We start from the raw sequence: 13315 nt of genomic DNA, 5'->3' as shown, positions 1-13315 counted from the left end.
TACTCCAATTATATAGGGCCTTGGTGAGACCACACCTGGAGTACTGTGTACAATTTTGGTCTCCTTACCTAAGGAAGGATATACTTGCCATAGAGGGAGTGCAACGAAGGTTCACCAGACTGATTCCTGGGATAGCGGGACTGTCGTATGAGAAGAGATTGAGTAAACTAGGCCTATATTCTCTTGAATTCAGATGAGAGGGGATATCATTGAAGGATACAAAATTATTACAGGGCTTGATAGGATGGATGCTGGGAGAATGTTTCCCTTGGCTGGGGAGTCTACATAGAAACATAGAGATAGGAACAGGAGTAGGCCATTCGGCCCTTCGAGCCTGCTCCGCCATTCAATGAGATCATGGCTGATCTTCGTCTGAGATCATAGCTGATCTTACCAGTTCAGTACCCCGTCCCCGCCTTTTCTCCGTAACCCTTAATCCCCTTAGCCATCAGAAATATATCCAATTCTCTCTTGAAAATATTTATTGAATTAGCCTTCACAGCCCTCTGTGGCAGGGAATTCCACAGGCTCACCACTCTTTGAGTGAAGAAATTCTTCCTCATCTCTGTTTTAAATGATTTGCCCGCTATTTTTAGACTGTGGCCCCTGGTTCTGTGCTCCCCGGCCATTGGAAACATTCTCTCTGAATTCAGCCTGTCCAGGCCTGCCATAATTTTATATGTTTCGATGAGATCCCCTCTCAATCTTCTAAACTCCAGTGAGTACAAGCCCAAACTATTTAATCTCTCTTCGTAGGTCAACCAGGGGCCACAGCCTCAAGATAAAGGGTAGGCCATTCAGGACTGAGATGAGAAGCAGTTTCTTCACACAGAGGGTGGTGAATCTTTGGAATTCTCTACCCCAGAGGGCTGTGGAGGCTCAGTCATTGGGTATATTCAAAACAGTAGTCGATAGATTTCTGACTAGTAAGGGCATCAAGGGATATGGCGATAGGGCCGGTGAATGGAATTGAGGCAGAAGATCAGCCGTGATCTCATTGAATGGTAGAGCAGGCTCGAAGGGCCGAATGGCCTACTCCTGCTCCCACTTCTTATGTTCTTACCCAGCCAGCCTCAGACCCTCCCTGTTCTCAAAAACCCAGACACAACACTTGGCATTGGGTCCCAGCAGAAATGGTTAACGTGCCTAACATTAGCAGTGGAATTTCAAAAAGGTTGCGCAAAAAACAGATGCCGTAGCATCCTATCGTGGGCAGAGTTCCCTCAAAGACCATGCACACATTACCAGCGAAGTGACTGCCAGCAGCAGTGAAAACAAATACCCCACATTCTTGGTAGGAACACGATCTGTGATCAAACAGACCAGCCAGCACACCAAGCTGTGGAACATCCTGGAGAAATTATTTTTCTACCTTATTTCCACTAACTCTGGGCAAACCACTGCTCCATCAATACTGTGCAACACATGATTTAATTTCAAGACGTTAAACTTCCTTAAGTGCTTATGCATAGAGCTTAATACTTCAATTCATGAACAGCATGGACATCTAATTGAGTACGAGACTGCAAAGACACATTTGTAAACGAGTAGCAACAAGATAATACTACAAGCAGACAATGCCCCAGGTCCCAATCCTGGTCTGCCCAGAGTTAGCAGATTTCAGACAGAACAGCAGTTCCGGCACTTTTACTGCTCGAAAGGCCCATGGGCAAGAGACAGGAAAATCAGCCAGGGTTACTGCTCCTGATCCCTATTGGAAGCATGCAAAAGTGGTCATCAGCAACTCCAACAACGTTCAAGAAGCTTGACACCATCCAGGACAAAGCAGCCTGCTTGATTGGCACCCCATCCACCACCTTAAACATTCACTCCCTCCACCACCGGTGCACCGTGGCTGCAGTGTGTACCATCTACAAGATGCACTGCAGCAACGCGCCAAGGCTTCTTCGGCAGCACCTCCCAAACCCGCGGCCTCTTCCACCTAGAAGGACAAGGGCAGCAGACGCATGGGAACACCACCACCTCCAAGTTCCCCTCCAAGTCACACACACCATCCTGACTTGGAAATATATCGCCGTTCCTCATCATCGTCGCTGGGTCAAAATCCTGGAACTCCCTCCCTAACAGCACTGTGGGAGCACCTTCACCACACGGACTGCAGCAGTTTCAAGGCGGCGGCTCACCACCACCTTCTCGAGGGCAATTAGAGATGGGCAATAAATGCTGGCCTTGCCAACGACGCCCACATCCCATGAACAAATAAAAAAAGATAGATCTCAGCACCACTGCCCACTACAGAGAAATAGCTTGCTGACATGCACTGTTCAGCCCAGATATACACTTGGCCAAACACACCAGTGGTCTGCCAGCATCTCGAACTGTACCCCAGCAAAAGTCAGCACCCTCACGCGATGAGGGAAGAAAATTGGGAAAAGAATAAGGCAATCCTCAGTGATGCAAATACATTACGACAGCACACCAGGACAGGAGCTTGTGCTGGAGGCTTTAACATGACCATAAAACAGGATGGTAACTCTACTGATGGTGAGCAATGAGGACTATTAGAAACCATCTGAGCTCTTCGTGTGAAGAACCCGAGAACAGTTAGGAACTGACAAGACATTTTGAACCAAGCTTGGTTAATAATCAAACGAGGATCCAGAGATCAAGACACTATGTACTAAACCACAGGATCACTGATCTTTGGCACCACTTCCGCCATTGGTGTGGCTGGGTAGATCTCCCAGTCCAAGCACATAGTCATAGAGGCACATTTGGCCCATCGAGTCCGTGCCAGCTCTCTGTAGAGCAATCCAGTCAGTCCCATTCCCCCGCTCTATCCCCGTAGCACTGCAAGTTTATTTCCCTCAAGTGCCTATCCAGTCTCCCCTTGAAAGCATTGAGTGTCTCCGCTTCCACCACTTCCGTCGGCAGTGAGTTCCAGGTCCTCACCACTCGCTGTGTACAAACGTTTTTCCTCACATCCCCCCTGTATCTCTTGCCCAAATCCTTAAATCTGTGTCCCCTAGTCCTTGTACCATCAACTAGTGGGAACAACCTTTCCCTGTCTAGCCTATCCAAACCCATCATAATCTTGTACACCTCTATCAAATCACCCCTCAACCTCCTTTGCTCTAATGAAAACAAATCCAGCTTCTCCAACCTGTCCTTGTAGCTAAGATCACCCATCCCTGGAACCATTCTAGTACATCTCCTCTGCACCCTCTCAAAGGCTTTCACATCTTTCCTAGAGTGTGGTGACCAGAACTGGACGCAATACTCCAGTTGTGGCCTAACCAGGGCTTTATAAAGGCTCAGCATAACTTCTCTACATTTGTACTCAATACCTCTATTTATGAAATCCAAGATCCGATATGCTTTGCCAACCACTCTCTCAATATGTCCTGCCACCTTCAGGGCCCTATGCACATTAACTCCCAGGTCCCCCTGTCCCTGCACACTCTTCAAAACTGTGCCATTAAGTGTATATTGCCTCTCCCTGTTCCTTCTTCCAAAATGCATCGCCACAAACTTCTCTGTATTAAATTCCATCTGCCACTTGTCTGCCATTCTGCGTCCTGTTGAAGTCGATTAAGATCATCATCACTGTTTGCCACACCCCAAGTTTGGTGTCATTGGCAAATTTAGAAATTCTACTCTGTATTCCAATATCCAGGTCATTTATATATATCAGAAAAAGCAGTGGCCCCAGCACTGACCCTTGGGGAACTCCACTGTCTACCATCCTCCAGTGTGAAAAACAGCCATTTACCACAACTTGCTGTTTTCTGTCCTTAAGCCAATTCCTTATCCAAGCTGCCACTGACCCATCTATTCCATGAGCCTCAATTTTGTTAACCAGCCTTCTATGTGGTACTTTGTCAAACGCCTTCCGAAAATCCATGTAGACAACATCCATTGCATTCCCTCCAGCAATGCTGATTGAACAGGGCTGACCAGCCTCCACCTGCCCCCCCGACATCAGGAAAGCTTGGCCATCAGACTCAGATTTGTAAACTCAACTGTAAAGAAGCTCCGTGCACGCACTCGGGTCTCTCCTGCTGTTGCCCTTCTGTGAGTCCACCCTGTGGCTCAGGATGGGGAGATGGGGGCAAATTCAGCACACAGACGAGATCATATTGTAGAACTTCTTCCATCGGGTTATCAGATTCACAGCCACAAGCTTTCTTTATATACCAGATAAGATATCCAGAAGCTAACACAACTCTATCCAAATTATTTCCTTTTGGGTCCACCTACTTGGGTACCTTACGACCCAAGCTCCACCCAGCTGACTGCTGGCACAGTTCTTGTTCCTCTAACACTTCTACTCTTTCTCAACCCTGACACCAGGACTCGGGATCCAGGGGAGATCCAGTTCAATATTTCAAGAATGCAGCTGGAATGACACGAGCCTGATCTAGTTCAAAGTGAGGCAGATATGACAGACATCAGAACTACATCTCAGAAGGTGTATGGAAAGGCACCTTTTTAATTTCGTTCTTCCTTGTCTGCAAGCAGCTTTTATTCCCTTTGATCCTGGGATGAGAGGGCTGTCCTATGATGAGAGATTGAGTAGAATGGGCCTCTGGAGGTTAGAAGAATGAGAGGTGATCTCATTGAAACACAAGATTCTGAGGGGGATTGACACGGTAGATGCCGAGAGGTTGTTTCCCCTGGCTGGAGAGTCTAGAACGAGGGGGCAAAGTCTCAGGATAAGGCACCGGAGACAAGCATCTCGATAAGGGCAAAGAGTCGGCCAAAGGTAGAACTGTGTGGGGCAGTTGCTGGCTGCGTTGGAACAGGCATGAGGAAAAAAAAAGTGTGTGCTGTGCCGCAGTGGTGGACCACATAGCAGAACGGATCGAATGGTCAACGGTGTTGAATGCCTTGGAGAGGCTGATGAGGGCAAGAACAGCATGCGTTCTTATTGTATCTTTAATTTAATAAAACATTCACAGGCGCGATAACCATACACTGGGCAGGGATACGGACCGGAGTAGGTTTTGAAGTGACTAATACCTCCAGCTGTACTAAAAGCAAGGGGGAATATCCAGTTGAGGCCAGTCTCTAGCCCACCAACTGGGGCCAAGAGAAACAGCTCAGAGGCCTGAGCTACCTCCAGTTACACCCTTTTTGTTATATTAATACAGGAAACTTTTTTTTATCCGGCACGGACGGGACCGACGTGGTGCCAGTTCATCAAAAATTCCGGATAACCGAAAGCTATAGTAAAAGATACGGAGCTGAGAGCTCCGTATAAAGCAACAAACCCTGTTGCTTAGCAACAGCTTCAGAACAATGGCCACAAGTTGCAAGCGTCTCTGTAGCTTAGCAACAGCTGCAGCCACACCCTTGCACAGCAACAAATGGAGGAAGGCAAGTAATAAAAGTTACCTGAACCTACTCCTGAATTTTGCCGGTTAACCAAGATTTCCGGTTATTTAGGTGCCGGTAAATCGAAAGTTTCCTGTACTGCATTTAGTACACTTCCTCAGTAGGTGTGGTAGCCTGTGTTCCAAGCATCCCAATGCCTAGCACAAGGCCAATTTATAAACCTGCAACACTGGATCAACAGCATGTGCGAAACATCAATGAGGTATTACAGAGGGAGGTCACTGCCGACACCGTTCAGGCCTGGCATGATGCATTGCATGGGAAGAAAGATAGAAGACGTGCAAAATTACAACTGTGACATACAGGTAGATAGGGGAGTATCTATGGATGTTTCTACATAGACTTTCAGAAGGCATTCATTCAGGCTCTGCAAGAGATCATCCAAAATGAAAGTTCATGGAATTGGAAGTTACGCTGCGATGTGGGCTGGGAATTGGTTGCAGAGATTAGGGGTGATGGGAACATTCTCAGATTGGCAGGTGACAAGTGGTGTTCCCCAACGATCTGTACTGGCCTCAGCATCTCACCATATTCATCACGGATTTCGATGAAGGAATTTTGTGGTATATAACAAGGATTTGGACTTGAATGTAGGAAATATGATTTGGAAGTTTGCAGATGATACAAAAATTGGCCGTGTGGTTGACAATGAAGAAGAAAGCTATAGACTGCAGGAAGATATCAATGGACTGGTCAGGTGGGCAGAACAGTGGCAAATGGAATTCAATCTGGAGAAGTGAGGTAATGCATTTGGGGAGGGCTAACAAGGCAAGGGAACACACTGTAAATGGTAGGATACTGAGAAGTGCAGAAGATCAGAGGGACCTTGGAGCGCATGTCCACAGATCCCTGAAGGTAGCAGGACAGGTAGATAAGGTGGTTAAGAAGGCATACGGGATACTTGCCTTTATTAGCCGTGGCATAGAATATAAGCAGGGAGGTTTATGCTTGAACTGTATAAAACACTAGTTAGGCCGCAGCTAGAGTACTGCGTGCAGTTCTGGTCACCACACTACAGGAAGGATGTGATCGCACTAGAGAGGGTGCAGAGGAGATTTACCAGAATGTTGCCTGGGCTGAGGAATTTTAGCTATGAGGAAAGATTGGATAGACTGGGGCTGTTTTCTTTGGAACAGAGGCGGCTGAGGGGAGACTTGATTGAGGTGTATAAAATTATGAGGGGCCTAGATAGAGTGGATAGGAAGGACCTATTTCCTTTAGCAGAAGAGTCGATAACCAGGGGGCATAGATTTAAAGTAATTGGTAGAAGGATTAGAGGGGATTTGAGGAGAATTTTTTTCACAGAGGGTGGTGGGGGTCTGGAACTCACTGCCTGAAAGGGTGGTAGAGGCAGAAACCCTCATCACATTTAAAAAGTACTTGGATAGGCACTTGAAGTGCTGTAACCTACAAGGATACGGACCAAGCGCTGGAAAGTGGGATGAGGTGGATAGCTCTTTGTCGGCCATCACAGGACAAGATGGGCCGAATGGCCTCCTTCTGTGCTGTAAATTTCTATGATTCTATGAATAGAGAGTTGTATATCCAAGGCTGCAGATGACACCAAGTTGGGAGGCACAGTGAGCTGTGTGGATGGAAGCAGAGAGTTACAAAGGGCCATAGCCAAATAAAGTGAATGGGGGAAAAACTATGGCAGATGGAGTTCAATGCGGGGAAGTGTGAAGTCGTCCACTTCAAATCAAATCAAATCAACTTTTATTGTCATTGAAGTGCAGTACAACGAAATGTAGGCTTGCGGCTCCCGAGAGTGTACATTTAAATTAAGACATTTAAACATTCAACATACATTTGGCTTGTAATACATTAACATAACCATAATAAAGTGCATTGGCAGATGTGCAGGCTTTAGAGTTTATTTGTGGAGTTCAGTAGGATGACAGCCCTGGGAAAGAAGCTGTTCCTAAATCTGGTCGTACGGGTGCAAATGCATCTGTAGCGTCTCCCAGATGGCAGGAGGGCGAACAGACTGTGGCTGGGGTGGGTAGGGTCTTTGATGATGGACCGTGACCTCCGTAAACAGCGTTTCTGGTATATGTGCTCTATGGTCGGTAGCCGGGTGCCGGTAATACGTTGGGCAGTTTTGACTACCCGCTGCAAGGCTTTCCGGTCATAGTGGCTACAGCTGCCATACCATACTGTGATACAGTTTGTCAGGATGCTCTCTATTGTGCAGCGGTAAAAGTTAGAGAGGATCAGGGGTGACAGGTTACATCCCTTCAGCCTCCTTAGGAAATATAGGCGCTGCTGGGCCTTCTTCACCAGAGAGGAGGTATTGAGGGACCAGGAGAGGTCTTCCGTGATGTGGACTCCGAGTAACTTAAAGCTGTCCACCCTTTCCACCACAGCCCCATTGATGTGGATGGGGGTGTGACTTCCGCCTTTAGACTTCCTGAAGTCCACAATGATTTCTTTGGTTTTCTTGATGTTAAGGGCCAGGTTGTTATCGGCGCACCACTTCACAGCCAAGAAAGAAAAATTGGAATATTTTCATAATGGTGAGGGACTAGGAGCTGTGGAGCAGCAAAGGTCCATGTACACAAATCACAAAGCATTTGCACAGGTATAACACATAGTAAAGAAAAGGCTAATAGAATATCATCCATAATTTGATGTTCCAATAAACAGTCAGACATGAGAGTAGGGCTTGTGAAGTGGTAGCCTTGATCTCAAGGAGTTGGAATACAAAAGTGAGGAAGTCGTGCCTCAGGAAAGATATATTGGTCTTAAAAGGGATGCAGTGTAGATTCACCAGAATGATACCAGGAATTAAAGGGTTAACCATAAGGGCAGGTTGCATAAACTTGGTTTATATTCCTTTGAGTTTAGATGGTTGAGGGGCGATCTAATTGAGATGCTTAAACTGACAGAGCGATTGGACAGGACAGATACAGAAACGATTCCCTCTGGTGGGGGCAGTCCAGAAGATGCGATAATCTTCAAATTAAAGCTAGGTCATTCAGGAAGGACTTTTCACACAAAAAACAGTGGAAATCAAGACCGAGACCAATAGATTTTTGTTGGTTAAGGGTGTCGAGGGTCAGGGAGCCAAGGCGGGTAAGTGCAGTTGAGGTGCAGATCAGCCATGATCTAATTGAACGGTGGAACATGCTTGAGGGGCTGAATGGCCTCCTCCTGTTTGTGACATATGGTCACCCACCACACATCACCCTGATGTCAAATGGCCTCGCCCCACACTAACACACAAACAATTCTGTCCCCTTCCATGCGTACGGGCAGTGTACCCAACTATGCATTAAAGCAGAGCTCCATCCCATCCAATAACCACAACACAGTACGATTTGGACAGGTTGGGTGATTGGGCAGATGCATGGCAGATGCAGTATAATGTGGATAAATGCGAAGTTATCCACCTTGGTGGCAAAAACAGGAAGGCAGATTATTATCTGAACGGCAATAGATTGGGAAAAGGGGAAGTGCAACGAGACCTGGGTGTCCTTGTGCACCAGTCGCTGCAGGTAAGCATGCAGGTGCAGCAGGCGGTTAAGAAAGCAAATGGTATGTTGGCCTTCATAGCGAGAGGATTTGAGTACAGGAGCAAGGATGTCTTGCTGCAGTTGTACAGGGCCTTGGTGAGACCACATCTTGAGTATTGTGTGCAGTTTTGGTCGCCTTATCCGAGGAAGGATGTTCTTGCCATGGAGGGAGTGCAGCGAAGATTCACCAGACTGATACCTGGGATGGCAGGAATGACGTATGAAGAGAGATTGGGTCGATTGGGCTTATATTCGCTGGAGTTCAGAAGAATGAGCGGGGATCTCATTGAAACTTATAAAATTCTAACAGGACTCGACAGACTAGATGCAGGAAGGCTGTTCCTGATGGCGGGGGAGTCCAGAACCAGGGGTCACAGTCTAAGGATAAGGGGTAAGCCATTTAGGACTGAGATGAGGAGGCATTTCTTCACCCAGAGAGTGGTGAACCTGTGGAATTCTCTACCACAGAAGGCAGTTGAGGCCAATTCATTAAATATATTCAAGAAGGAATTAGATATATTTCTTAAGGCTAAAGGGATCAAGGGATATGGGGAGAAAGCAGGGACAGGGTACTGAATTTGGATGATCAGCCATGATCCTATTAAATGGCGGAACAGCCTCGAGGGGCCGAATGGCCTACTCCTGCTCCTATCTTCTATGGTTCTATTTAACACACTCACTTTCCAGCAATATTCATTGGAGAGCAATGTGGAGTCAGAACGTTGTCTGACATGATGCCCTTCCTGACCAGGGTTCTGAGGACTACTGTCCAACTCCCATTGCTGCCCTCGCACAGGTGTACTGACCAGGCAGTCATTATAGAACTGTACACACGCCATCTCAATGCTGCTCCCCTCCTGCATGGCCATTTTCTAACGAAGTCTCAGGGACCATGCTGAACATTTTTGGAATTTTTACAATAATTAAATTGTGAAGTTATACAAAAAGTAGCAGACACTTGGGTTTAACCAAATTGGACCCCAGCACTTCTCCCAAAGCTACCTGAACAATCACTGTTCCTCCCGGTCACAGCCTCATGTCCCATCTCCAAGCCTCCCCCAGTTCCAATCTGGATACTATGCAGTGTGGAGGGTGCAGGGATAAATCCGCCCCCCGCCCCCACCCAAGTCCCGGCAGCTGAAGCAAAGCAAGCGTCGGGTATGGTGTTTTAAGCCCAGAGTCGCAGCGGGAAGGCTGTCAAGGAGGCGAGCTGCGGCCAATTTCTGCCCAAATCATTTGTATTACAAATTCACCAATGTGACATGCCAGGACCCAAAAAAAAAACCCGTAGACAGTGGGCGGCGCACACCCCGCAGACGGTGGGCGGCGCACACCCTGACTGAGTAAAAGAAAGAACTTGCATTTATATAGCGGCTTTGATAACACGCGCCTCAGAAATGTCATAAATGGTGAGGTCAGTAGCAGACTTCAGGACACAGACAGACTGCTGAAATGGGCAGACACATGGCAGATGAAATTTAACGTAGAGGAGTGTGAAGTGATCCATTTTGGAAGGAAGAATGAAGAGAGGCGATATGAACTAAATGGTACAATTTTAAAAGGGGTGCAGGACAGGGAGACCTGGGGGTGTACGTACACAAATCATTGAAGACGGCAGGACAGGTTGATAAAGTGGTTAGAAAAGCATATGGGATCCTTGGTTTTATTAATTGATGTATAACGTACAAAAGCAAGGAAGTTATGCTGAACCTTTATAAAACACTGGTTAGGCCTCAGCTGGAGTATTGTGTTCAATCCTGGGCACCACACTTGGTGCAGAATGTCTTTACTAGACTGGTAAGGGACTTCAGTTATGTGGGAGCTTAGAGAAGCTGGGATTGCTCTCTTTAGAGCAGAGAAGGTTAAGGGGTGACTTAACAGAGGTGTTTAAATGTTGCGGGTTTTTGACAGCGCATAGGAAGAAATTGTTTCCACTGGCCGGAGGGTCGGTAACCAGAGGACACAGATTAAGATAATTGGCAAAAGGACCGGGGGGGGGGGGGGGGGGGGGGAAAGAGATGAAGCGGAAAAAAATTACGCAGCAAGTTATGATGATCTGGAATGCGCTGCCTGAAAGGGCAGTGGAAGCAGATTCAATAGTAACTTTCAAAAGGGAATTGGATAAATACTTGGAGGAAAAATTTGCAGGGCTACGGGGAAAGAGCTGGGGGGAGTGGGACTAATTGGAGAGCTCTTTCAAGGAGCCGGCACAGGCACAATGGGCCAAATGGCCTCCTTCTGTGCGGTTTGATTCTATTAGTCACTGCCGATAGTGAGAATGTGAAGCGCTCTTCAACAGCAGTTACCACAAACATCCTTTTTCAGTTGCAAAATCATTTGAGCACTAAAGAACCAACTGTGCTTTCAAGAGAGAAAACAAATACTCCACTCACACAACAAACGGTCACGTTCTGCTACTGAGAACGCTACCATTTGTTTCATGTGAAATGGATAAGACTCGTGCAGAGCCGAGTTTGCAAAGAACGGTTTCTCTTCTGCAACACTGCAATGGGGAAGAGTGTCACCATACATGGTGAAGAAAAGACTCGCCTTTCTGCAGTGCCCTTCATGACCGCAGATCGTCCCAAAGCGCTTTACAGCCAACGAAGTACTTTTTGAAGTGCGGTCACTGCTGGCATGTGGGAGACGTGGCAGCCAATTTGTGCACAGCAAGCTCCCACAAACAGCAATGAGATAACGGCCAGATAATGTTATTTGCCAGATAATGTTATTTTTTTGTAAGCGTTATCTGTCGAGGGATAAATATTGGCCAGGACACCGGAGAGAACTCCCCTGCTGCTCTCCGAATAGTGCCGTGGGATCTTTGACGTTCACCCGAGAGCGTAGATGGGGCCTCGGTTTAACGTCTTGTCCGAAAGACAGCACCTCCGACAGTGCAGCACTCCCTCAGTACAACCTCGTTTGAGTGAAAAATCAAGAGTTTTGGGATGTTAAAAATACCTAGACAAAAGGCAGTGAACACAGACAGCTTGGAATACCCATCAACAACTGAGAGTCAAGTACCATAAAGGAACTCAAATTTTGAAACTCCCAAGTCTATTTCGAAATGAACAAAATATTGAACGGAGATTGAACAAATATCTTTCATCTCCTGTATTTTTATTTTGAAACAGATTAACAGCGACAGAACTGAACAAACGAGTCGATCTGGAGCACTGACACAGACGAGGAAGCTGTTTTGATCGGAGTGACCGAATCTCTCATACAAATGAAACATAATCCTTAATCAACAGTCAACTCCACGAATCTAAATCCACCAGAGACTGATGGAGAACCCACTGGGTAACATTTGCAAACCCCTGCCAACTCTGATCAGCCCCACACTGGCGTCCTGTGCACTCTCTTGACCGGGAATAGCCGCCTTGCTCGAAACTCACACCTTGAGTTTCAGACGGAAGTGCAATCGCCCACAGTCCAAAAAACAACCACTACTTCAGCAGCACCGCTCCTCTGAAAAGACAGCAAACGAACGCACACACACAAATGCCAATTTGCGACAGGTCCTTCTAGTGTGACCTGTTGGTCCTTCTAGTGTGACCATCGATCACAGTTTGGGGGCGATTGCACTGATTCAATTGCACCTCTATCTCTCTCTCGGCTTTGATGGTCACCAGAGGGTGTCTGGCTGGATTACTCACACACAAAAATAAAACACATTTCACATTTCCCACCACAAAAAACACAAGAGGCGACACATAAACAGGAAGAAGGCCAAGCTGCACACACACACAGACCTGTCACCAAAACCGCAGCAACTCCTTCCCCCACACACATATTTCCGGGGTCCACACAGGGCCGCTTTAACCGGGGCTATTGCTCCCCCTCCACGTGCAATCTCACTTTCTCACCCCCTCCCCTCCTCCCCACAGCACTGCAGCATTGCCCTGGCAGGGGAGCACTCGGCCGGCACTATTGCAATGCTAAAACTTTGAAGTGCCCACTGGAAAGGGACTGCTGCTTTGCTTGCTCTTACCTTCTCTCGCCTTCAGCAGCACGGTGTTGGCGACAATGTTCTCTAGCTCCATGGAGGAGGGTGGTCACAGAGGCTTTATCTGGAAGAGGGAGGGTCACAATCCTGAGGGAGGGTCAGGGGGATAAGGGGAGGGTGAAGCCCTCGTCCAAATGCACCCTCTCCCTGGATGCTGGGGGAGTGCAAGGAGGGTCAGGGGGATAAAGGAGGGGGGGGGGTAGGAGGGTCAGGGGGATAGAGGGGGGGGGTAGGAGGGTCAGGGGATAAAGGAGGGGGGGGGATAAGGAGGGAGGGAGGGTCAGGGGATAAAGGGGGGGAGGGTCAGGGGATAAAGGGGGGGTGGGAGGGTCAGGGGATAAAGGGGGGGGGTGAAAGCCCTTGCCCGAATGCACCCTCTCCCTGGATGCTGGAGTGCACTGTGAATGCAGCGCCTCTCTCGCCCCGGACAGGA

General features: G+C 47.6%; 1 protein-coding gene across 1 annotated transcript in view; it reads right to left on the bottom strand.

Moving 5' to 3' along the window:
• grk5l (G protein-coupled receptor kinase 5 like) overlaps positions 1–13080 on the bottom strand; it is a 241521-nt gene extending 228441 nt beyond the window's left edge. The window contains exon 1 of the mRNA XM_085971231.1: positions 12868–13080. Coding sequence (XP_085827357.1) covers positions 12868–12919 — 52 coding nt within the window. The 5' untranslated portion in view covers positions 12920–13080. The remainder of the gene's footprint in view (positions 1–12867) is intronic.
• Positions 13081–13315: the final 235 nt, after the last annotated feature.

The sequence above is a fragment of the Somniosus microcephalus genome, chromosome 30 (assembly GCF_052327205.1).
Source record: "Somniosus microcephalus isolate GS21.2 chromosome 30, FLI_Smic_1.0, whole genome shotgun sequence".
Classification (NCBI taxonomy): domain Eukaryota; kingdom Metazoa; phylum Chordata; class Chondrichthyes; order Squaliformes; family Somniosidae; genus Somniosus; species Somniosus microcephalus.
The sequence above is the reverse complement of the archived record's forward strand: the minus strand, read 5'-3'. Positions and strand labels throughout refer to the sequence as shown.